Source organism: Vulpes lagopus, chromosome 10 (genome assembly GCF_018345385.1).
Source record: "Vulpes lagopus strain Blue_001 chromosome 10, ASM1834538v1, whole genome shotgun sequence".
NCBI classification, from domain to species: domain Eukaryota; kingdom Metazoa; phylum Chordata; class Mammalia; order Carnivora; family Canidae; genus Vulpes; species Vulpes lagopus.
The window spans coordinates 34,420,031-34,443,179 of NC_054833.1; the positions used below are offsets into that span (position 1 = coordinate 34,420,031).

At 47.4% G+C, this 23,149-nt stretch overlaps 1 protein-coding gene across 5 annotated transcripts; it reads right to left on the minus strand.

The window, feature by feature from the left end:
* Nucleotides 1-755: 755 nt before the first annotated feature.
* LOC121501005 (TIR domain containing adaptor protein) lies at nucleotides 756-21,821 on the minus strand. Of its 5 annotated transcripts, none has more exons than XR_005990476.1 (5): nucleotides 12,284-12,566; nucleotides 11,190-11,348; nucleotides 8,956-9,552; nucleotides 8,240-8,366; nucleotides 756-813 (listed from the first exon to the last, which is right to left on the minus strand). XR_005990476.1 is itself a non-coding variant. In XM_041773112.1 (4 exons), exons 2-4 carry the CDS (start codon nucleotides 11,254-11,256, stop codon nucleotides 8,347-8,349), a joined length of 684 nt encoding a protein of 227 aa, XP_041629046.1. In that variant the 5' UTR covers nucleotides 11,257-11,348; nucleotides 21,164-21,821; the 3' UTR covers nucleotides 6,261-8,346. The 5 variants fall into 5 exon arrangements, 3 of the variants coding, with proteins under 3 accessions (XP_041629046.1, XP_041629044.1, XP_041629047.1); XR_005990477.1 differs by lacking the exon at nucleotides 756-813 and adding an exon at nucleotides 2,673-2,729; XM_041773112.1 differs by lacking the exons at nucleotides 756-813; nucleotides 12,284-12,566 and adding an exon at nucleotides 21,164-21,821 and having other exon boundaries at nucleotides 6,261-8,366.
* Between the last annotated feature and the right edge of the window lie 1,328 nt (nucleotides 21,822-23,149).

A 23,149-nucleotide genomic window follows, 5' to 3' on the forward strand; every position in this document is an offset into this window, starting at 1 on the left:
ATTTTTACTTATAATTTCTTTTGTGGCTATTATTCTAACTAGTCCCGGGTGTTTTTGGACAGATACCAATTTTTCCAAATTTAGTCAGTCAAAAATTGTGTTTTTTTCCCCATGTTAGCTTTGAGTTTGGGTGGACAAAACTATCGAAGGAGGCAATTTTTGCGATTTTCAGTCCATCAATAACAAAGTGTGCTGTATGTCAGTGACCATTTGTTTTTGGGTTCTTTCTACTGGAAATATTATGAATTGGATAAAAGGGCAGTGGTCTTGTGAAGTAGAGAGGATTAGTAGGGAGACTTAGGATCTGGAATGATTATCTTCAGCCAAAAACATGCTGCTTGTCCACAAGTGTCCTGGATAACATCCCCCACCTTCTGAGAGTATACTGTAGGAGGTCATAAACTATGTGCAAAACTAGAACAAATGTATTTTGTGGTTGAATGGCTATAGCAAAATTCAAGGCATAGATCTTATGGAAATTTCTAAGTATGCATTCTCTTTCCCTTTTTTCCTCTCCCCTTCCCCACGCCTTGAGCAGCTTCCTGCTCCCCTCCCCACGCCCCCACACCCTTCTTGCCCTTTTTCTTTCTCTTCTCTCTCTGAAAGAGAATTTAAGCAGAGTATCATTTTTTTTTTAAGATTTTTATTTATTCATGAAAGACACAGAGAGGCAGAGACATAGGTAGATGGAGAAGCAGGTTCCCTCGGAGGGAGCCTGATGCGGGACTCGATCCACGGACCCCGGGATCACGACTTGAGCCGAAGGAAGATGCTCAACCACTGAGCCACCCAGGCGTACTTCAAGCAGAGTATCTGTGTTTTAACAAAAAGAGCCCAGGATTAGGAGCCATGAAGTCTGGCCCCAACACTGACCAGCTGTGCAGCTTTGGGGAAGTCACTCTAGTCTCTAGGCTTCCATTTTCTTTGTGTCAAACACTGTCCATCCTGAACAAGCCAAGGGGGAATCTCTATTTTTATAGAATTCATATTCAAATGGGGATGAGGTAAACAAATAGGATAATTTTATTTTATTAAAGATTTATTTATTTATTTATTTATTCATGAGAGACCAAGAGAGAGAGAGGCAGAGATGCAGGCAGAGGGAGAAGCAGGCTCCATGCAGGGAGCCCGATGTGGGACTCGATCCCAGGACCCCAGGATCACACCCTGGGCCCAAGGCAGGCGCTAAACCGCTGAGCCATCCAGGGATCCCTAAATAGGATAATTTTAGATAATGAATGAGTGTTAGAATAAAACAGGACAATGTGATAGAGCCTGGGGGTAGGGAGGAGATAAGGTGGTCATGGGTGGCTTCTCATGGAGGTGACAGTGAACTGAGATTTGAACAATGAGAAGGAACCAGCCTGTGAAGAGACCAGGGAACATGTATTTGAGACAGAGATGTCGGAATGTTGACGACTCTAATGCAGTAATGAACTAAACACATTTTGGAAACAAAATGGCCCTTGTGCCTGGAATGTAGTGAGCGAAGAATAAATAGAAAATGAAATTACAAGATTTAATTCATTAGTGGAAAATTCACCAACACAGGTATAATTGTGATTATTTTTTTTTAAAGATTTTATTTACTCATGAGACACACAGAGTGAAGAGAGGTAGAGACACAGGCAGAGGGAGAAGTAGGCTCCATGCAGGGAGCAGGATGCGGGACTCCCGGATCACACCCTGGGCCGAAGGCAGCACTAAACTGCTGAGCCACCCAGGCTGCCCCGGTATAATTGTGATTAAAATATTTAGGACCATATAATGTTTGTCCTCCGATTGACTTATTTCACTCAGCATAATACCCTCCAGTTCCATCCACATCGAAGCAAATGGTGGGTATTTGTCATTTCTAATGGCTGAGTAATATTCCATTGTATACATAAACCACATTATCTTTGGGGTAAATCCCCAGCAGTGCAATTGCTGGGTCGTAGGGCAGGTCTATTTTTAACTCTTTGAGGAACCTCCACACAGTTTTCCAGAGTGGCTGCACCAGTTCACATTCCCACCAACAGTGCAGGAGGGTTCCCCTTTCTCCGCATCCTCTCCAACGTTTGTGGTTTCCAGCTTTGTTAATTTTCCCCATTCTCACTGGTGTGAGGTGGGATCTCATTGTGGTTTTGATTTGTATTTCCCTGATGGCAAGTGATGCAGAGCATTTTCTCATGTGCATGTTGGCCATGTCTGTGTCTTCCTCTGTGAGATTTCTCTTCATGCCTTTTGCCCATTTCATGATTGGATTGTTTCTTTGCTGTTGAGTTTATTTATTTATTTATTTTTTGTTTTTGCTGTTGAGTTTAATAAGTTCTTTATAGATCTTGGAAACTAGCCCTTTATCTGATAGGTCATTTGCAAATATCTTCTCCCATTCTGTAGGTTGTCTTTGAGTTTTGTTGACAGTATCTTTTGCTTTGCAAAAGCTTCTTATCTTGATGAAGTCCCAATAGTTCATTTCTGCTTTTGTTTCTCTTGCCTTCATGGATGAATCTTTCAAGTTACTGTGGCCAAGTTCAAAAAGGATGTTGCCTGTGTTCTCCTCTAGGATTTTGATGGAATCTTGTCTCACATTAAGATCTTTCATCCATTTTGAGTTTATCTTTGTGTATGGTGCAAGAGAGTGGTCTAGTTTCATTCTTCTGCATGTGGATGTCCAATTTTCCCAGCACCATTTATTCACCATTTATTGAAGAGACTGTCTTTTTTCCAGTGGATAGTCTTTCCTCCTTTGTCGAATATTAGTTGACCATAAAATAGTGAAAGGGAATAAAGGGGAAAGGAGAAAAAATGAGTGGGAAATATCAGAAAGGGAGACAGAACATGAAAGACTCCTAACCCTGGGAAACGAACTAGGGGAGGTGGGTGGGGGTGGGGGGTGGGGGTGACTGGGTGCCACTGAGGGGGGCACTTGATGGGATGAGCACTGGGCGTTATTATATATGTTGGCAAATTAAACACCAATAAAAAATAATTTATAAAATTCAAAAATAAAAAAATTTTAAAAATTAAATATTTAGGTCAGCGGTTGAGCGCCTAACTTCAGCCCAGGTTCCTGAGATCCCAGGATCAAGTCATGCGTCGGGCTCCCTGCATGGAGCCTGCTTCTCCCTCTGCCTGTGTCTCTGCCTCTCGCTGTGTCTCTCATGAGTAAATAAAATATTTTAAAAAATATATTTGTAAGGTCAGAATTGCAGTCGTAAGAAGTCCTGGCTCAAGGAAAGGACGAACTCCTAGGAAGCCTCAGCCTCCAAGAGGACCTATTAGAATACCAGACAGCAGAGTGCAGCAGACCTTTACAGCAACACCACAGGGCTTCACTCGGCTCATAGGCATTTGTCTGTTGATCATTTTTTAGTTCCTTTTGTTTGGAAACATTAGAAGGCCCTGCACTGTCCCATCTAATAGCCACTAACTATATGGAGATATTTACATTTGAATTACTTAGAATTAGATAAAAATAAAAATTCAGTTCCTCGGTCATGTGGCCATGTTTCAAATGCTTGATAGCCTCATATGGCTACTGGCTATCACACTGGACAGCACAGACATGTGGATCATTACTACGATCACAGAAAGTTTATGTTAGATAACTAGGTTATTACTGGCAAGACTTCATGTGTCAATAAGGATTAATCTTTCAGTCTTCTTGAGGAATCTCAAAACTTCTCCCAAATTTCAGGCCTTATGATAGATGAGATATTCTAAAAACAGGTCAGCTAAGAACACCTGACTTCTGGCTGCAAAATTAAAAACATCCATTTGGTTATACTGCTGCTCTCTGAATAAAATTTTCAGAAATGAAAAATGTGGGAGCATGAATCTATAGAATGGTTAAGTGGACACTGAAGCTTAAGTTCTAAGAGTGCTTGTTTCTAGAGCCTTGGACTTTCAATGTGATGTTTAAGGCACAGGAGACAAGCCCTTGGGGCTTGTGCAAGGTGAGGGATTAGAAGAGAGGATTTCCCTTAGGGCCAAGATCTCTAAAGGTCCACAACTTCAACGAAAGGGCCAACTATTAAAAACAAAACCAAAGCTTTCCCACTAAAGGAGACTAAGATATTTAGGAAGGTTATTTGCTGGGGCACCTGGGTTGCTCAGTGGTTGAGCACCTGCCTTTGGCTCAGGTTGTGATCCTGGGGTCCTGGTATTGAGTCCCGCATTGGGCTCCTCGCAGGGAGCCTGCTTCTCCCTCTGCCTATGTCTCTGCCTCTCTCTCTCTGTGTCTCTCATGAATAAATAAATAAAATCTTTTTAAAAATTAGGAAGTCAAATATTGGGACGCCTGGGTGGCTCAGTAGTTGAAGCATGTGCCTTCAGCTCAGGTCATGATCTTGGGGTCCTGAGACAGAGCCCCTTGGTGGAGGGAGGTCCCTGCTCAGCGGGAAGCCTGCTTTTCCCTCTCTCTGTGTGTGCTTGCACCTCCCCCCAAATAAATAATCTTAAAAAAAAAAAAAAGAATGTTATTCATTATATTAACTGATTTAAAAGGGGGGAAAAACATACCATCTCAGTAGATGGGGACACTGTAGACTAAATTTAAAATGCATGCATGATAAGTAAAACTCTTAACCAGAAACAGAAAACTTACAACTTGTTAAAGAAAATTTGTGCCAAACCAAAAATTGATAACAAATATCACATTTAATGGAGAAAAGTTGGAAGCATTCCCTTTAAAAGCATAAATGAAACAGATAGTTGCTATTGTCACTTTCAACATACTGGCTGGTGGTCCTAGGCAGCACAGAAAGACAAGGAACTAAAGTTTTTTGTTTTGTTTTGCAAATTATATGATTGTCTTTATAGAAACCCAACAAAGTCTGTGGTTTTTTAAGTAATTCAGCAGGTTGCTAAATATTAGATCAATATGTAAAGTAATTATGATCCTTTCTACCAGTAATAGATTTAAAAAAAAAAGTACCTTTTACAGTGGCAACAGAAAATATGAAGTACTAAGGAATATATCTAATACAAGTTACTAATTATAAAACTTTACATTTAAAGATATCAATAGGGCAGCCCCGGTGGCTCAGCGGTTTAGCGCCACCTTCAGCCTGGGGTGTGATCCTGGTGACCGGGGATTGAGTCCCACCCCACGTCAGGCTCCCTGCACGGAGCCTGCTTCTCCCTCTGCCTGTGTCTCTGCCTATCTCTCTCTCTCTCTGTCATGAATAAATAAATAAAATCTAAAAAAATATAAAAAATAAAAAAATAAAGATATCAATAATGAAGACATAGCATTTTTATGGAGAGAAAGATTCAGTATAAAAGACCCAATTCTTCCCAAATTAATCTCTCATCTAACACCAATGAAAATACTAATAGGCATTAAAACTTCTTAAAAACCATAGTTAAGTGAGCCAGCGTGTCACTGATGCAAGGATACACAAACAGAAGAGACCCCCACGTGTGACAATATAATGGCAGCAGTGACATCACAACTGGTGGGAGGAAAGGATGGACGACTAGTAGTTAGTAAAGAATGGCAATTCAAATGGGAAAACAAATTGGACCTTTGACTTAGAAACCAAGAACAACATAATCAAACCCAAGCAAAACATCCTGGTGGGTTAAAGACCTAAATGGGAAATAACTCCAGAAGAAATTATAGGAATGGGGAAGGATTTTGTAAATAAGACAAAAGCACAGGTTACAGTAAGAGGTAAAAGCTTTTATATTAAAAAAAATAAAGCTTTCTGTTTTTTAAAAAATATGTGTATATATATATATATTTTAAGACTCCTAAAAACATACTCAGTTTTATTTTTTAAAGACTTTATTTATTTATTCATGAGAGACAGAGAGAGAGAGAGAGGCAGAGACACAGGCAGAGGGAGAAGCAGGCTCCATGCAGGGAGCCTGATGCAGGACTGTAAGATCACGCCCTGGGGCGAAGGCAGGCGCTAAACTGCTGAACCACCCAGGGATTCCCCCATACATAGCTTTAATACGCAGGAATAATGCCTGGGATTTGCTTCAAAGGGATCTGGTGGGGAGGGAAGTGGAGTTATTGTTGATAGAAGCTTAGCTGAGTTGGTAACTGTTGAAGCTGGGTGATGGGTATACAAGGAATTCATCAGATTTTTCTATTCCCCTTTGGTATATGATATACATAGAATTTTTCATAAAAAAGGCTAAAAAGGGGGGATCCCTGGGTGGCGCAGAGGTTTGGCACCTGCCTTTGGCCCAGGGTGCGATCCTGGAGACCCGGGATTGAATCCCACATCGGGCTCCCGGTGCATGGAGCCTGCTTCTCCCTCTGCCTATGTCTCTGCCTCTCTCTCTCTCTGTGACTATCATAAATAAATAAAAATTAAAAAAAAAAAAAAAGGCTAAAAAGAAAAAAAGAATATGGCAATAGACACCAGTTTTCACCCGCCAGATCAGCAAACATTTTACAATCTGATGATTAAGTGTTAGAACATGAAAAAGTGGGAAATCCTATACACAAATGGTAGGAATATAAATTGACAAAACCAGTTTGGAAACAAAGTTGGTATTTTCTACCCAAACTGAAGATGTGTATTTACTACCCAGCTGTTCCTCATCTAGGCTAAATCCTAGAAAATCTCGCTCATGGAAACATGTACAAAAATATTCATGGAAACATGTACAAATTATTCATAAGCTCATTCACTTTGATAGCAACAAATGGGAAACAACTAAATGTCCGTTTGCAAAAGAATGTGGCTAAGGGGATGCCTGGGTCGCTCAGCAATTTAGCGCCTGCCTTTGGCCGGGGGCATGATCCTGGAGTCCCGGGATCCATTCCCATGTCGGGCTCCCTGCATGGAGCCCGCTTCTCTTTCTCTCTCTCTCTCATAAATAATCTTTAAAAAAAAAAAAAAAAAAAAAAAAAGAATGTGGCTAAATAGTGGTCTGTTTACATACTGGAACAAAAGTGAATTTCCTGGCGTTATATACATCCACATCGATAAATCTTGCTATGTCGTAAATGAAAAATTTGTAGAATACAAACATTATAATGCCATTTACATACAGCACAAAACCATGTAAAGATAAACATGTTGTCAGGGATGTATAAATGAAAAGCTATCAGTGATAAAATTAAAAATTCAGAATGCTGATTAATTCTCAGAAGAGAAGGGAGAGAAGGGGATTAAGGGCACACAAAGGCAGCACCATCAGGATTGCAAGATTTTGCTTCTTAAGCTGCGTGGAAGATACATGAGTGAACATTATAACTTTTTTGTATGTAATGAAATAATCCATAATTGAAACAAATTTTTTTCATAATATATTCAAATGCCGACTCATGTTTTACACCTGAAACTAATGTTAATATGTTAATTATATCTCAAATAGATCTCTCTGTGAAATGAGGGAACATGGCAGGGGGAAGTGAGAGAAGAGGCATACAACTATAGATTGGGGAAAAAGTTCATTTTGGTTCAACAACAGACTTATTGAGAGCAGACGAATGAAACTTTGTCCTACAAGGTACACAATCATTGGCCAGAAGAAAGCTGCTGAGCTCTCTTAGTACAGAGGTAAAGAAGCTTGTAGAAGCCCGAGTTCTAGTCAGACATTTGATGGGGCCCCCGTGAGTCAAAGCATCAGTGGGTGTGCTCCTGACCCAGGGCTAGGGGCTGAGCTTTTCCTTTTCTTCACCCCACCTGCTCCCTGCCCACATCCTAATTCAGGATGCTTTCTAGGTCTGTGATACACACGGAATAGCAATAAATACAGTACGGTGCTGAGTGCATCTTTCATGTAGGCTTGTGAAGTGAACAATGCCACCGGGAAAGAGAAGGGCAGTAGTGTGTGAAGGACTTGGTACCTGTTGCTTTCTCCTAATGCCAAACAACTGGTGAAACCATCCCTGCTGAAGCATGCAGTATAGGCTTCTAGGTCATGAAAGAACCAAGTGAGTCACCTCTTCAGGGGGGGATGTATCTTTATAGCAGCCAATTCTAGGGGAAGAAGATGTAGGTACGTGCCAGGCGTCATGTGTCCAGTTAGACAAGAGGCAAAACACTGGTGATCATCTTGGTATCTGGACCTCCTGCCACCTACAATTTCTGGCTTCCCCATGGCCTTCCTGGGGAGTCCCCAGTTTCCTCATGCCTTCCTGGGGGAGTCCCCAGCTTCCCCATGACCTTCCTGGGGGAGTCCCCAGCTTCCCCATGACCTTCCTGGGGAGCCCACAGTAAGGGGTGTCTGATAGCAATCTGACCCCAGGATCACATATAAAGTGCTACAAACTCTGTTTCCTTACACCTCGTCACATCTGCTGGAATCCAAGACCCTGTGGGGCCCTGAGCTCTCTAACTCGATTTCCAGCTTCACTCCAACTTTCTGGGTTCCGTGGTGATGTAAGAAATGTCAGCTGATGGTCTGCAGATCTGAAAGAGCAAACAGAATCACAGGGCTTGTCACCCTTCCCAAATCCCAGCATCTATTTCCCCCAGTAGGCCTTGCCTCTTCTACCTTTTCACCTATTTTACCTGCAAACCGATTGTAATGTAATGCCCACCCCCACCCCCAGATACACAATTGTTTTCTATTATTTTGCACCATTTTGCCTTACTAAGAGCCAGTGTCCCTCCTGGCATTTTCCTGGCTCTGGGTGGACATCAACCTGACTTCCGTGAGAGAAACCTAATACTAGTAATACTTATAATGATAACATCTGATATTTATTGAGAACTTGGTATGTGGAAGGCTTTGCCTATTATGAGTACTTTACAGGTGCAGGGCCTGATCTGATCACTTGTATAGTGAATATACTTATTTAGGTACTTAGTATCATTCTCATTTTACCAATGGGGAAATCCACATACAAAGGGGTCAAATGACTTCCACAAGTAACAGCCTTTTCCAGAGCCTGCATTCTAAGCTACTGGGCTGCAGTGGCTGTGTCCCTAAAGCCAAAGTAGATCAGCTGCTGTGGCTGAGCCACCTTTCCTTTCTCCTTCCTCCCCAATAGCTTACAGCGCATGACAGCTTCCTTGACTTGGTGAAAGCCACCATCGGGTCCCCGGCCATCCACGAAGTACATGAACCGGAGCTCAGCAGGGTAGGCAGCTCTGGTGAGGCCTGACATCAGGGGGATGGTGCGGCCCTCTGCCCCAGGGGCCTCACTCAGGGCCTGTAGCATCTGGTACTTGCACCATGGGTCCTGCAGGAAGCCCGGGGTGATGAGCAGTACGCGGCAGTGACTGCTGCTCAGTGCGTGGCACAGCTCGGACACGATGGCGCCGCCTGGGGTCGAATCCCGAAGCTGTAGGAAGCAGCGCAGGCTGGCCGCGCTGCCCTCCAGGTAGGAGACCAGCTCCTGGGCGGCCACCAGGTCCTCCTCACTGTGGCACACACACACATCATAGTCCTTGCTCCAGCGGCCACTACTGCCACTGCTGCTGCTGCTGCTGGCACCCACGTGTGTTGATGGGGAGTTGGGAGACACGGCTGAGCTGAGGCCCAGGGGTGGGGGGTTGTCCTTGGACCTGGGCTGTGAAACATCACTGGAGGTACTTTCTGCAGAGTCAGACAGCTTCTTGGAGGTCTTCGACAGGACCTGCCTGAACCAGTCTGTGGAGACAGAAACACTGCTTGGGCCGGGTATTCTTACCAGATTGCGTCCTCATGGCCTTGCACAGAGGACCCCACCCAGGCAGGCCCACCCATCTCCCCACACTGGCAAACCATGTCACCTTACTCTCTCAGAGACCTACTGCTCTGCTATTTTGTACATGCTTCAGGACTTGCCTTAAAGGCTCCATTATCTTTAAAGGTTTGCAGAAGTCATAAAAACTCTGGCTGTTTTATGAGTCATGAGAATGCAATATATAAGCATACTGGCTATAGTTAATAATACTGTATTCCATATTACAAAGCTGTCAAGAGAGGAAACCTTAAAAGTTCTCACTACAAGAAAAAAAAAGTTCTTTATCTATAGTAATGGATGTTAACTAAATCTTGTGGTGATCATTTCACAGTATTTACAAATACTGAATGAATCATTATGTTGTACCCCTGAAACTAATATAATGTTGTATGTCAATTATACTTCAATAATTAAATAAACAAAACACCTTTGGTATAACAACAATATGGGGGGGGGGGCGGAGAGGAAAGGAAATAAGTCTGACTTTCACCAGCCTGATTAGGAAAGATGTCTTTGCCCTATTCCAGAGGCTTATTCTGCCCAGAACTTCCAGCTAGTGCTGACTAACCAGCCATCTGCTAGTCGGTAAGTAGAGCCATGTTAAGCTGGTAAGGATCAATCAGTTCCCAAACCCACTTTCTGCAGTGAGGGGAGGTGGATTTAGATTAAGGTGGGCTACCCGTTATGGGAGGGAAAGAGGAGACGGACTGGCATCTATTTGGCCCTGAGAAATCTCAGAGTGTTTCTGAATGATAAAACAAAAGCAAGTAAGAGGGTTACTGCTCAGAGCTCCCGAAGAGCAGAGAGCCTAGTGATTCAGCCTGTACTTTAGAGCCAGGCATAGATTTCATTGGGAACCTGCAGCCTGCAGCTCTATGTCTTCCGTTTCCTCATCTGTAGCAGATTCATTTTAATTGTTGAGGGGGCAGCTGGGTGGCTCAGCGGTTGAGCATCTGCCTTCGGCTCAGCTTGTGATCCCGGGGTCCTGGGATCGAGTCCTGCATCGCACTCCCTGCATGGAGCCTGCTTCTCCCTCTGCCCGTGTCTCTGCCTCTCTCTGTGTGTCTGTCATGAACAAATGAATAAAATCTTTAAAAAAAAATGTTGTTGAAGGATAACTGAAACAATGCAGTGTCTGGTATACGGTGAGTATCCCTCAGCTTCCCCAGCTTTTGGTAAGGTCACAGAGTTCAGTGTTCTGGAGCTTGATTTTTCTCACTCTGCTTTGCTCCCTCCTCTGAATGGTTCTGAAGGACTTAGATGACAAGAAACATAATGCCACGTGCTCAGCACCCAGGTTTCCATGTTGGGAAAATTAGCGGAGCGCACATGGAAGAGCTGTGGGTCCAAAGGACTGAAGGTTCTGGTGCGTGCCTCTCCCGTCGCTCACCACGAACACCTGGGCTCTGAGGTCAAGGCCAGCGCCCACCATCGTCGGCCTCCCTGCACCTCCTGCCGCCTGAGGGCCGGGCAGCCCTGCCACGTGGCCCACAGGAACACGGCGGAGTTCGCCCATCGCCACGAACAAGAGCGGAGGGAGGAGGAGTCGGCTTCCACTCACCAGCCACCTTGCCCGCAGGCTTCCTGGACCGGGAGCGAGGAGCTGGGAAGGAGGTTGACGATGCCATAGTGTTGGGCTCAAAACTGACCCCATGAGACCAGGCATTGGTAAAGCGAGAGAAGGGAGCGGACTCAGTCTTGACCTTAGGGAACAGCCATCCTGGAAGAGACGGAGAGAGGGGATCACAAAGGCGTCCTTACCTTACTCTGTCCCGGCGCGTGGGCCCGAGATGTTCTCTCCCGGTGCCCGACGGAGGCTCGGCCTCCCTCCCTACCCCGTCCCACCTCTGCCACGGCGGCAGGTCTGGGAGTTCAGCGAAGGAGGGCAGCTGCGCGAGGGACGCTGCGCTAGGGACGCGCCGCCGCCGCCGCACCTGGCCGGCGCACCTGGGGCTCGGGGGCGGGGCAGCCGGCCGGAAGCTCTGGACGCGCACTTCCGGGGCGGGAGGACGGGGAAGATGGCGGCCGCGCAGCAGCGCCCTGGCTCGCGGCCGGCGCCGCCACACGGCGAGGGGGCTCTGGAGCCGCCCCGAGGACCCCCCGGGAATCGCCCGGAGGACACGCCCCGCACCTGCAGGGGTAGAAGCGGCCACACCGAAGTCGGCGGGAAGTGCCGAGGCTCAGCGCGCGGAGAACAGGCCCAGAGCGCCGGGCTGTGGAGGTGAGGGGGCGGGGGTCTGCGAGGTTCTGCGGCCCGCCCGGAGGCCTGAAGGCCGGAGCCCTCGGCTGCGGTAGAGCCCCGCGGGCGCGGCGCTGCTCCCGGAGAGAGGGCAGAGGACGGGACGCGGGCGTGCGAGGGGCGCCTGGGGCCTGGCCGCGTTCGCCGAGCGGAGACTCCCGTCCGGGAACGGAGGCCGGCCGCGGCAGGGCCAGCAGCCCCGGGCAGCTCCGCGGGGCCAGGCTGCGCAGCCCGCTTACACCCCGCCCGCCCCCCACACCCCACACCCCACACGCGGCGGCCCCTCCGCCAGAACACCTACACGAACCCCTGCCCTCGCCGCGTCTCCCGACGGGATGCCCCGCGGCCTTCAGCCCTCGCGGAAGGAGCATCAGGCCTCTAGCAAGCGAACCAGAGCACACCTGCTTAAAACTCACCACAGAGCCTCTGCAGACGCCTGGTGTGGAGGGAGCGGCCGCCGAAACGCAGCCGCACGGTGCACCCCGCACTCACCAGACACACTAACCAGAAGCCAGGCCGCGCGCGCGCGGGCCTACACGACCTCTCCTTCACCAGGCCGTCGCTTTCAGGAGCAGGAAACAACTGGCTTTTTCTAACAACGGAGAAGAAGGCGGAGACTCGGACAAAAATGCAAACACAGAGGAATTTATACCAAGAGAAAGGACGAAATAAGGCCATGGCCAGAATAAGAAAAACAGAAGTAAGGATGTCTGATAGAATCTAAATGAGAATTTAGAGGAGCACTCGTAAGCATGCTGTGTGGACTTGAGATGGCAGTCAAAGGCTTCACGGAGACCAATGTGGCACAGATAAGACAGGATTGTCGAGAGATAAAAGAGTTGCCAATAAATGAGGCTGGAAACAGGAGGGATGCAATGAACAACAGGATGAAAGAAGCAAAGGAACAAATTATTGACACAGAAGATAAAGTAACAGAAGGTAAGCAAACTGAACAAAAAAAAAAAAAAAGGATTACACAAAACAAGGGTAGACTTAGGGAACTCAGTGATTCCATCAAATAACACACAATGACATTTGTATGCTAGGGATCCCAGAGGGAGAAGAGAGAGAAAAGGTGGCAGAAAATTTGAAGAAATAATAGCTGAAAACTTCCCTAATCTGAGGAAGGAAACATATCCAGATCCAAGACTCGGAGAACCCCCAACAAAGTCAACAAAGGCAGATCCACACCACAACATATTATCATTAAACTGGCAAAATATGGTAATAAGGGGGGGAAAAAATCTTAAAAGCAGCAAGACAAAAGGAGATGGTTACTTACAAGGGAAAAACCCATAAGTCTAGTCGCAGATTTTTAGCACAAACTCTCCAAGCCAGAAGGCATGATATATTCAAAGAGCTGGGTGGGAAAAAATCTCCAGTCACAAATACTCTATCTAGGATAACAAAACTATCCTTCAAAGTAGAAGGAAAAATAGTTTCACAAACAAACAGGGACTTCCTGTGTCAGTGCTGAAATTGGAGAACAAATAATTATGTACCCAGATAGACAGATGCTGGGTAATAGAGAGCACATGCAAGAAACCTTGGGAGACTTTTCTTCTAATCTACCTTCCCCTAAATAGTTCCTCCATCCACCTATCCATCGGCCCATTGAAACACCCCTATCTCCCTCCTTTCCCTTCTCCCTTAGCTATCAGCTCAGGGAGGTAGTGTCACATAATGAAGTCTACAGACTACCAGCAGAATGCCTGGATTCTCACCTCTTAACTGTGTTCTTTGGTAAGCTACTGAATCTTGCTAAGCTTTGGCTTCTCTGTCCTTGAAATGGAAATAAAACTAGACTTCTCAGGACACCTGGATGGCTCAGCGGTTGAAGGCCTACCTTCGGCTCAGGGCATGATCCTGGTATTGCAGGATCGAGATCCACATTGGGCTTCCTGCATGGAGCCTGCTTCTCTGCCTGTGTCTCTGCCTCTCTTTTTCTGTGTCTCTCATGAATAAAATAAAAAATAAAACTAGGACTTCGCAGCTTTATTGTGAACATAATTTATGTAAAATGCTAATGATTCATGGCATATAATGTTCAGAAAATAGTATGGGTTAGTATGTATTTTAAATAATCGAGAGATTGGAGGGATATATTATGTTCATGGTTTAGAAGACTCAGAATTGTAATTTTGCCCAAACTAATCTTAAAATCAGTGTTACCAAATTATGGGATTTTTTTTTTGTAGGGGGGTGGGGATCGTCAAACTGCTTCTAAATTTATATGGAAACGAGAGGACCAAGCATCTCTTCAATGGGCAAATTATGTTTCCTTCCCACCACAATGACCAAGATGTCCCTGTTGGTGGAGTCTCTTTCAGCTTAGGTTTCTGAGAGGACACTATGTGGAGCAGAGCCCTCCCTCCTCTGAGATTGGAGCCTCAGTGTTTCAGTAACATTCCTGACATGAAAAGCTGGTCAAGACTTGGCTCCAGAGCTGGAGCAGTGGGCAGAGAGTTGCTTTCTCACTCTGACCTATCCACAGAGGTCAAAACAGACCGCAGGGAACTCACAGGAAAACAACTTATTTTGTGAAAAACATAAATTTCCAAATTGAAAGAATGTTATTTAATGTTGAGGATGATTCTCTATTCACTGCTAAATGCTATACACCTTTATGCCAAGCCAGTGACAATCAGATGTGTTACTGATGATTCATGAAACTGTATCAAAGTTCAAAAAAAAACTTAAACCACTGCAGCAAGGGGACAGAAAGAAGAAGTGCAGTGGGCACAGGATCCAGAGACAACTTGAAAGAGAAGAGAAGTTGGCTGCTAGGCCAGCCAAGGGGACATGAAACAGGGAACATTGGCATGTATGTGTTTCTTTTCCCACCTCCTATTCTTTGGGTTTCAGACAGCCTGAGTGGTACACTGAAGTTAAGGCAGTGCCCGATAACCATCGATTTTGAAATCCTTTTCCAGGTCTAGGGTGGCTGTCCCTCAGCATCTTCATTTCAGCCATTCCAGATGTCCTTTCTTATCCCCCAGCAATAGACATAATGTTTCTGGGTTTTTATATTTTTTAAATATTTTGTCAATTTTGCTTTAATTTTCAAAATTCATTATTTGGCTTTGATAGACTTACAAACTGGAGAATCATTTGATACTCTTAATGTAGTTTAAAGATTAGAAGTTAACATCATACTCTTAACAGATGTAGGTTAAAAGTTTCAGTTTCTCATTTTATGGTGTGACTTGCCCATTTGGCCATACATAGATGCTGGTTTTAGGTAATTGCCTTTTTCATCGCTTGGTTAAGAAGCAATCCAGTTGCCCGAAGGCATATCCCACTGTAAGTGGGTTGGTATAAGCCCTTGTGACTAATGGTATGGAAAAGTTTAAATACAGGAAAAAACAGCATCTTTGACATAGGATAATTGAGCAAGATGGCAGATAAATTCCATTAACCCTCTACACTGTCTACTTAAAACTATGAGCTATCACACCAAATATGCTTTAACCTTTACAAGATTTAGTACTAGTCATGCCCTGAACCAACAGCAGGCGCTAAACCACTGAGCCACCCAGGGATCCCCAGGATTAAGGATCTTGAGATGTGAAGAATATCCTGGATTATCAGAGAGGGCTCAATGTAATCCTCCTTTTAAGAGGAAGGCAGGAGGGTCAGGGTGAGAGAAGTGACAACAGGTTGTGGGGCCATGAGCAGGGAATGCAGACAGCCTCTAGAAGCTGGAAAAGGCAAGTACATTGATTCTTCTCTAGAGCATTCAGAAGGAACGTAGCCCTACTGATCCATTTTAGACTTCTGACTGCCACAACTGTAAACTAATAAATGTCATATTAAGCCACTATGTCTTTGGTGATTTGTTACAGAAGCAGTAGTAAACTATTAAACTATCTTTGTAGGTCATGCTAGTGAACTGAAGAAGCATTGAATCTGAGTGCTAAAGGCTGGGCTCTTTAAAGATTTAAAAATTGTTTGAAATAGTTTTTCACTTCTTTGATCAATAAATTATCCTTACACTTGATTTTGACTTTAAGAAGGTTAAGTTTGGGGCAGCCCCGGCGGTGCAGCGGTTTGGTGCAGCCTGCAGCCTGGGGCGTGATCCTGGAGACCCAGGATTGAGTCCCGCATCGGGCTCCCTGCATGGAGCCTGCTTCTCCTCTGCCTGTGTCTCTGCCTCTCTCTCTCTCGCTCTGTGTCTCTCATGAATGAATAAAATTAAAAATCTTAAAAAAAAAAAAAAAGGTTAAGTTTGGGGTAGCCCCGGTGGCACAGCGGTTTAGCGCCGCCTGCAGCCTGGGGTGTGACCCTGGAGACCCGGGATCGAGTCCCACATCGGGCTCCCTGCATGGAGCCTGCTTCTCCCTCTGCCTGTCTCTCTCTCTCTCTCTCTCTCTCTCTCTCTTTCTCTGAATAAAATAAATAAATAAATCTAAAAAAAAAAAAAAGAAGGTTAAGTTTGCTTCTCAAACATTTGCTAAAATACTTGTTTGGCAGGATTGTTAGGACTTGCAGAGCAGTGTCACTTACAATGCTCAGTTTAATTGTTAATAACTTGATAGATACAATACTGTGTTTTAAGAGTGGTCTGCAGACTAGTAGACAAGCCCTAGGGTGGCCCCCCATGTTCGCACCTGCAAGTGTGGGCCAGAGTCATAACCTGTAACCAACTGAATATGGCAAAGATTATGGAATGTCTCTCACCTGGTTACATTACTGTATACAGGAGGTGTATGTGTGTATATGCATTTATATGTATATATACATACACTGGGTGTATTTATTTACTACGTAAGATGTGAACATGTGGAGTGCCTGGCTGGCTCAGTCGGTTGAACGTATGATTCTTGATCTTGGAGTCCTGAATTTGAGCCACACATTGGGTGTAGAGATTACTTAAAATAAAAATGTATTAAAAAAAAAGATGTGTACATGTGAATATAACATATATATGAATATTGTGTCATACTGACGTATGAACGTGGGTGTGTTTATTTTTTATTTTTTTTATTTTTTTTTTGTGGGTGTGTGTTTAAATTCATCTTAGCAGACTGGAAAGAGATTCATTTACTGACTTTGAACAGTTTGCCAGTTGTGTTGTGAGAGGGTCAGTGTCAAGAAATTGCACAGCGTCTAGAAGCTGCATGATCTCTAGAAGTAACCTCTAGAGGAGAAGTGATCTCTGGCTGACAGCCAGCAAGAAAACACGGAGATTAATTCTGCCAACAGAGAACAACCTATGGAAGCTTGGTAGTAGATTCTTCCCCATTTGGATCCCCAGTGGCACTGTAGCCACAGCTAATACCTGGACTGAGGCCAGGTCAGACCCCAGCAGACGACTTAGCTAAGCTTTGCCTGGGCCCTTGACCCACAGAAACTATGAGATAATAAATAGGTGTTGGTGTATACTGCTGCATTTGTGGTAATTTGTTTTGCAGCCCAGAAAACAAATACAGGGACTAACTGCAGTTATGGTTTAAAATGCCAGTTCCAAAAAAAATAAATAAATAAATAAAATGCCGGTTCCCGTGCTCCGTTCCCAAATCTACTGAAGTAAATCTCTGGGTAAAGCTTGGGAAATTGATTTTTAAACACGCACCCCAGGATTCTGATGTACCTAAGAGATTGGTCTAATGGGTTATGTCTGTGGTTCTCAAGCTGCATATCATTATCACCTAGAGAGCTTTTAAAAAAATACAGATACTCAAAAGATATATATATATATATGCATATATATATATATATAGAGAGAGAGAGAGAGATACTCCTAGAAAACCTTATTCAGTATTTCAGAAATGGGGCCTGAGAATCTGTTTTTGAAGAGCTGTCTAGGAAACTTTGATACAAGGAGCCACTAGTCTCAATTTATATTGTTACTTAACATTTATAAGCAGTGAAATGATTGAAAGCAGCCCAGTAAATCTTGGGATTGAATTTATGAGATAAATTCCAAATGACTGACTCTGCTATAAAGTGAAATTTAAGATGGGACTCTAGCAGGCAGAAAACAGTCACCAAATTCTGGTTAACTAAAGTCTTATGACCTGTATTAAAATAAATCATGTTCTCTGGCACACATGCTTTCAATACTATATTTTGTAAATCTTGAAGACTTTAAAAATGTCAGAAAGTATATACATGTGCATGTGTGTGTATAACAGCACCTATTTTTAAAAATTGAATTATAGGGACGCCAGGATGGCTCAGTGGTTAGTTGAGCATCTGCCTTTGGATCAGGTCGTGATCCCAGGGGCCTGGGATCGAGCCTCGAATTGGAGCCTCAAATCCCAGGGGCCTGGGGATGCTGAGCAGGGAGTCTGCTTCTCCTTCTCCCTCTGCCGTTCCTCCTACTGGTGCTCTCTCCCTCACTCGCTCTGTCAAATAAATAAATCTTTTTTTTTTTCAAATAAATAAATCTTAAAAAAAATTCTCTTTGTTCTGAAACAGAATCATACAGGTACTAAAGCTCATTTTAACTAAAAGGATGCAAATTTGTATTTACTTTGCAGTAGATCTGATGTAGATACACAGCACTGGATGTACTATAGATTGCGTCAGCAGTAACTTTATGGATGGATATGGTTTACAAATTCTGCATAACCTTTACATTAGTGCCCTATTGAGCTTACAAAATAACTACTTTTTATACATTTTTTCCTTTTTATATATATTTCTAAAGGGCTTTGGGAGGCATAGTTAGATTAAAAAAAAAACCTTAAGATTTTAAAGAAAAACAATGCTGAGAGCTTCCACCACCAGAATAATCAAGACCTATCACATATTGGCGCACAAGTACACAGGGTGGACAGAAGGACAGGGTATCCAAAACAGACTCCCATCCATAGTCTCCTGATTTATGACAAGGCTGACACTGCCATGCATTGGGGAAAATGGTGCTGCATCAATTTTGATAGGCTTGTGGAAAAAAATAAATCTTAGCCCATATCTCACACCATACAAAAAAATTAATTTCAAACGGATGGTAGATACAAGTGAGAATCACAATAAAGCTTTTGAGGAAAATACAGGAGATTATCTTCCTGACTTTACCTTCTGATTATTTAAAATTGAGATGTAATTGACATATAACAGTTTCAGGTGCACAATACAATCATCTGATAAATGTATATATATGCTGAGATGATCACCACAGTAAGTCTAGCTAACATCCATCACTACACAGTTACACATTTTTTTCTTGTGATGAGAATAAATCCACTCTGTTAGCAACCTTTAAATATGCCATACAGTTTTGCACTCTAGTCACCATGCTCTAGAGTTACATCTCCAGGATTTCTTTATTTTATAATGGGAGTTTGTACCTTCTGATCTGACCACCTTCACTCATGCCCACCCACTACCCTGTGGGGTAAGCAAAGGTTTTTTTCAACTGATCATAAAAAACACAACCATACAAGGGGGGAAAAAGATAAATTGGGCAAGATGAAAATGAAGAACTTTTGTACTTTTGTTCATCAAAAGACATCTTCAAAAGAGCGAAAAGGCAATCTGAGAAGAGATTTCAAAAATGCATATCCAATAAATGTTTCATAACCAGAATATTTAAGAACTACTGCAAACCAGTAAGTAAGAGAATCTACTGAAAAAAATGGGCAGAAGAACACTTGGCAAAAACGATATCCAAATGTCCAATAGGCACGAAAAGATGTGGATTCATTAGTCATAAAAGAAAAGCAAATTAAAACCTCAGTGCAACAGCACTGCCTACACTGAGCAGAATGGCTACAATGAAAAAAAGAGACAATATCAAGTATTGTTAAGGATGTTGAGGAATAGGAACTCACTGCTGGTGGGAGTGTAAACTCGTACAACCACTTTGGAAAGCCGTTTGGCACTAAAGTATGCTAAAGCTGAACAGAAACACACCCAGCAATTCCACTGTTAGGAATATACCCAAGAGAGCTGCTACATATGTCCACCAAGAGACAGCCACAAGAATCCTCCCAGTACTGTTTAAAAAAAAAAAGCCCAAACTGGAAACAACCCACGTCCATCAACCCAAGTGTCCAGCATAAAGTAGAAATAAATTGCACAGTGCAAAACTACAGGTCAGTTGAGATAAATGAGCCACTGCTAAGGGCAGTATGGCTGCATCTCACAGGCTGAGACTGAAGTACCGGACACCAAAAGCAGGTACAGGAGCCCATATTATCAAAGGTCCAAAACCAAGTACACTTTGCTGTGAGAAGCCAGGATAACAGTTCCCTTAGATGAACGTCAGCGCTGGAAGCGGACACGGCTGCTGGCGAGCCCGTGCTGTCTTACTGACCCTGCACGCAGGTTGCACAGAAAACGTTCACTGTGTGAAAGCCGGGTAAGCTGCACACTCACGATTGTGCAATTCTCTGAGCGCAAGTCGTATTTCAAGATTTTTTTACAAGGTAAAAGAAGTAACTCGACGGGACCTTCCCTGACAGCCACACTCGTGGCTCTAGGTGCCCTCCGGCCCGGTAGTTCTCGGCGCTGCCTCCCCGCGACTTACCAGGGCTGTTGGGATTCCTGATTCACCCTTTCCGGGGGGGGGGGGGTGGGGGGGGGGAGGACGGTGCTGTCACCCGGCACCGCTCGGCGCCAGCCCAGACACCCCTCCCTGGGTCGGGAGCCCGACCGCAGCCCTGCCCTCGCTGGGCAGGAAGCGCAAGGGATGTGGGGAGGCTGCGGCAGAAACACCGCCGGGGATCGCGGGCGCACCGGGCGCGGCCCTCCCGCCGCACCGAGGGCCGGGGGCTCCCTGCACGCGCTCCTCGGCCCCCCACAGGCTGGCAGCCGGCTAGGAGAGCCAGTGGGCCCCGTTTCCCTGTTCCGGGCGCGGCGGCAGCCAGCTACGGGGGCCACAGAGAGGAGGCGGTCCTCCCAGGCCCGGGGCAGGCGTGCCGCGACCGTGCGCCCAGTCCCGCAGGCACGGCCGGGCGCAGGGTGCCGCGGTCCCTGGGGGCCCGCCCCCCCACCGCGGGCACCCCCTTGCCCCCCTCCCCTCCCCCGGCCCTCCCCACCGCGGGCGCCCCCTTGCCCCCCGCCCTCCCCACCGCGGGCGCCCCCTTGCCCCCCGCCCCCCTCCCCTCCCCCCCCGCCCTCCCCACCGCGGGCGCCCCCTTGCCCCCCGCCCACCCCTCTCCTCCCCCCGCCCTCCCCACCGCGGGCGCCCCCTTGCCCCCCGCCCCCCCTCCCCTCCCCCCGCCCTCCCCACCGCGGGCGCCCCCTTGCCCCCCGCCCCTCCCCTCCCCCCGCCCTCCCCACCGCGGGCGCCCCCTTGCCCCCCGCCCCCCCACCGCAGACACCCCGCCCCCGCCCGGGCTCACCTGCGCGTGGGCGGCGGCGACCCCTCCGCTGGGCGGGGGCTCGGGCTCGGGCTCCCGCGCTGCGGCCGCCGGGGCGAGGGGAAGTCGGCGCGCAGGCCCGGCTGGCGGCCGCCCGGCTCCCCGGCTCCTCCGGAAGCGGCGAGGCGGCCCGGCCCCCGGCCCCCGGCCCCTCCTCCCGGCCCGCACCCTGACCCCGGAGCCGCCCGAGCCGCCGGCCGCCGGCACCCCGGGCACGGCCTGCAGCCTGGGCGCCGTCCCGGGTCGGGGAGGGAAGCAGCCCCGGGCCGCGGCCCTTCCCTCCGCCTGCCGCCCTGCCAGGCCGCCGGGGCGCCCCTCTCCGTCCCCGGCCAAGGCGGAGGAGCGCCGCGCCGCGCCCCGGATTCCGCGCACGTCGGGGCGGACCCGGGGTCCTGGCGCCCCGCCGCGGCCCTGCGCTCTCACTGGCTCCACGCGCGCTGGTCGCTCGCCCTCCAAGAGAGAAGAGAAAAAGCCAGGGCTTGACCTCGTCCGAAGGCCACGCGGTGGGCGGCGGCGGCCTCAGGTGCGGGAAGCGGCGGCTCCGCGGGCGCCAGCGGGGCCCCTCCCGCGGGGTAGCAGAGCCGCTGACATGCGAGGAGCGCGGCGCCGGCCCGTCCAGGGGCTCAAGTGCAGGACTTGTTTCTTCAAAGATTTTATTCCTTTACTTGAGAGAGTGAGCATGCCCGGGGGGAGGGGCAGAGGCCAGGCCGAGGGAGCAACCGCCGGGCAGGGCTCCATCCCAGGGCAGCCCAGAGGCAGCCCCTTGCCTGCTGCGGGCGTGGTGAAACTCCGGGCGCGGTGGGGTGGAGGGAATACACGGGGCATTTCCCAGACTTGTTTCACCATAGCAGAAATGGCAGTGGCCCTGAGCAGTGTTCCCCGCCCAGCCGTGTGGAATCCCGGGCGCTGTGCCCCGGAATCCTGGGGCCGGGAGTTTATAGGCCCGAGGAGGGCTCAGCCCTCCCTTTCAATCAGTTCCTACTTTTCTCAGCAGCGGGCAGAGCTAAGGAGGGACTAATCCCGGGAGGCAGCGTGGTCTGAGGCGGTGCTGGAAGGCTCTGGAGGGAGGCCGCTGGGGTCCAGGCGCACAGCTCATCACTTACTAGCCCTCGGGCCTTGGGGAAGCCTGGAGCCTGCCTACGTCCACTTTATTCAACGTCAAGTTACATGTCTGGTTCCCAGTTTTGCCGTGAGCTAGAGGAGATAAATTAGGAAGTCCGAGGGTTCTCTTAGCCCTCATCAAACACACCCGCTTTCCCTGCTGGTGCCCGACCTCTGCTGTTCCTCCGCCCACCGTGGGCACCTGGGCTCCTCAAGCACCCCCCTTTTGGAAAGGCTCACTTCTGCAGCTTCTGAAGAAGCATTTCTTAAGCCCTTCCCAGCTTTGCTCACAGTTCCGGTAGCACCTTGTGTTGCTGGGACTTGAGCCTAGGAGGGTTGACCCTACCACTGACCCCAGAAGTCTCCGAAGCCAGGGGTCTGCTTCGGGCCCCAGGAACTCAGGTAGACACTGGCTGGCGCGGTAAGGGACACGCAGGCCGCAGCCTGCTGCTGGGGCAGAGGTGGAGGAGGCCGGACTCCAATGCTCAGTCTCCTGGGGGAGGCAGACGGCGTGACAGCGCTCTCCCTCAAGCTTGAGGAAAGCCCCGTGCAGGTGCAGAGGCTTCCCGAACGCATTCCTCCTCAGTCCTCTGTGTCGTCTTGAGGTAGATTCAGGGTGAGCGGCCAGGTGAAGGCCCCTCTCCTCCTGCCCCACAGAGGGGGGTGAACACAGGGCAGCCCACGAGGCTAGCTCACAGCCTTCGCTGCAGTTGTCCCTACCCAGGCCCCTGGCAAGTTCCTTCCTGTCTTTCAGCACCAGAGGCTCTTCCTCTTGCTCACCTTGTGGTTCCTGGCTCTTGGCCACACCCACCCAAGGGCTTCTCCAGTTCCCTCACCTCACAGCGCCCCGCCCCGCCCGTCCTCCTC

Bases quoted from the DNA above. Each gene is read 5' to 3' on its own strand.
- LOC121501005 (XM_041773110.1), bottom strand. From the start codon at position 12,545: ATGGCCTTATTTCGTCCTTTCTCTTGGTATAAATTCCTCTGTGTTTGC. The intron at 9,553-11,189 runs GTGAGTGGAAGC...CTGTCTCCACAG, and splicing joins GCCTGCGGGCAAGGTGGCTG to ACTGGTTCAGGCAGGTCCTG. The intron at 8,367-8,955 runs GTAAGCTATTGG...TTGCTCTTTCAG, and splicing joins CAAGGAAGCTGTCATGCGCT to ATCTGCAGACCATCAGCTGA.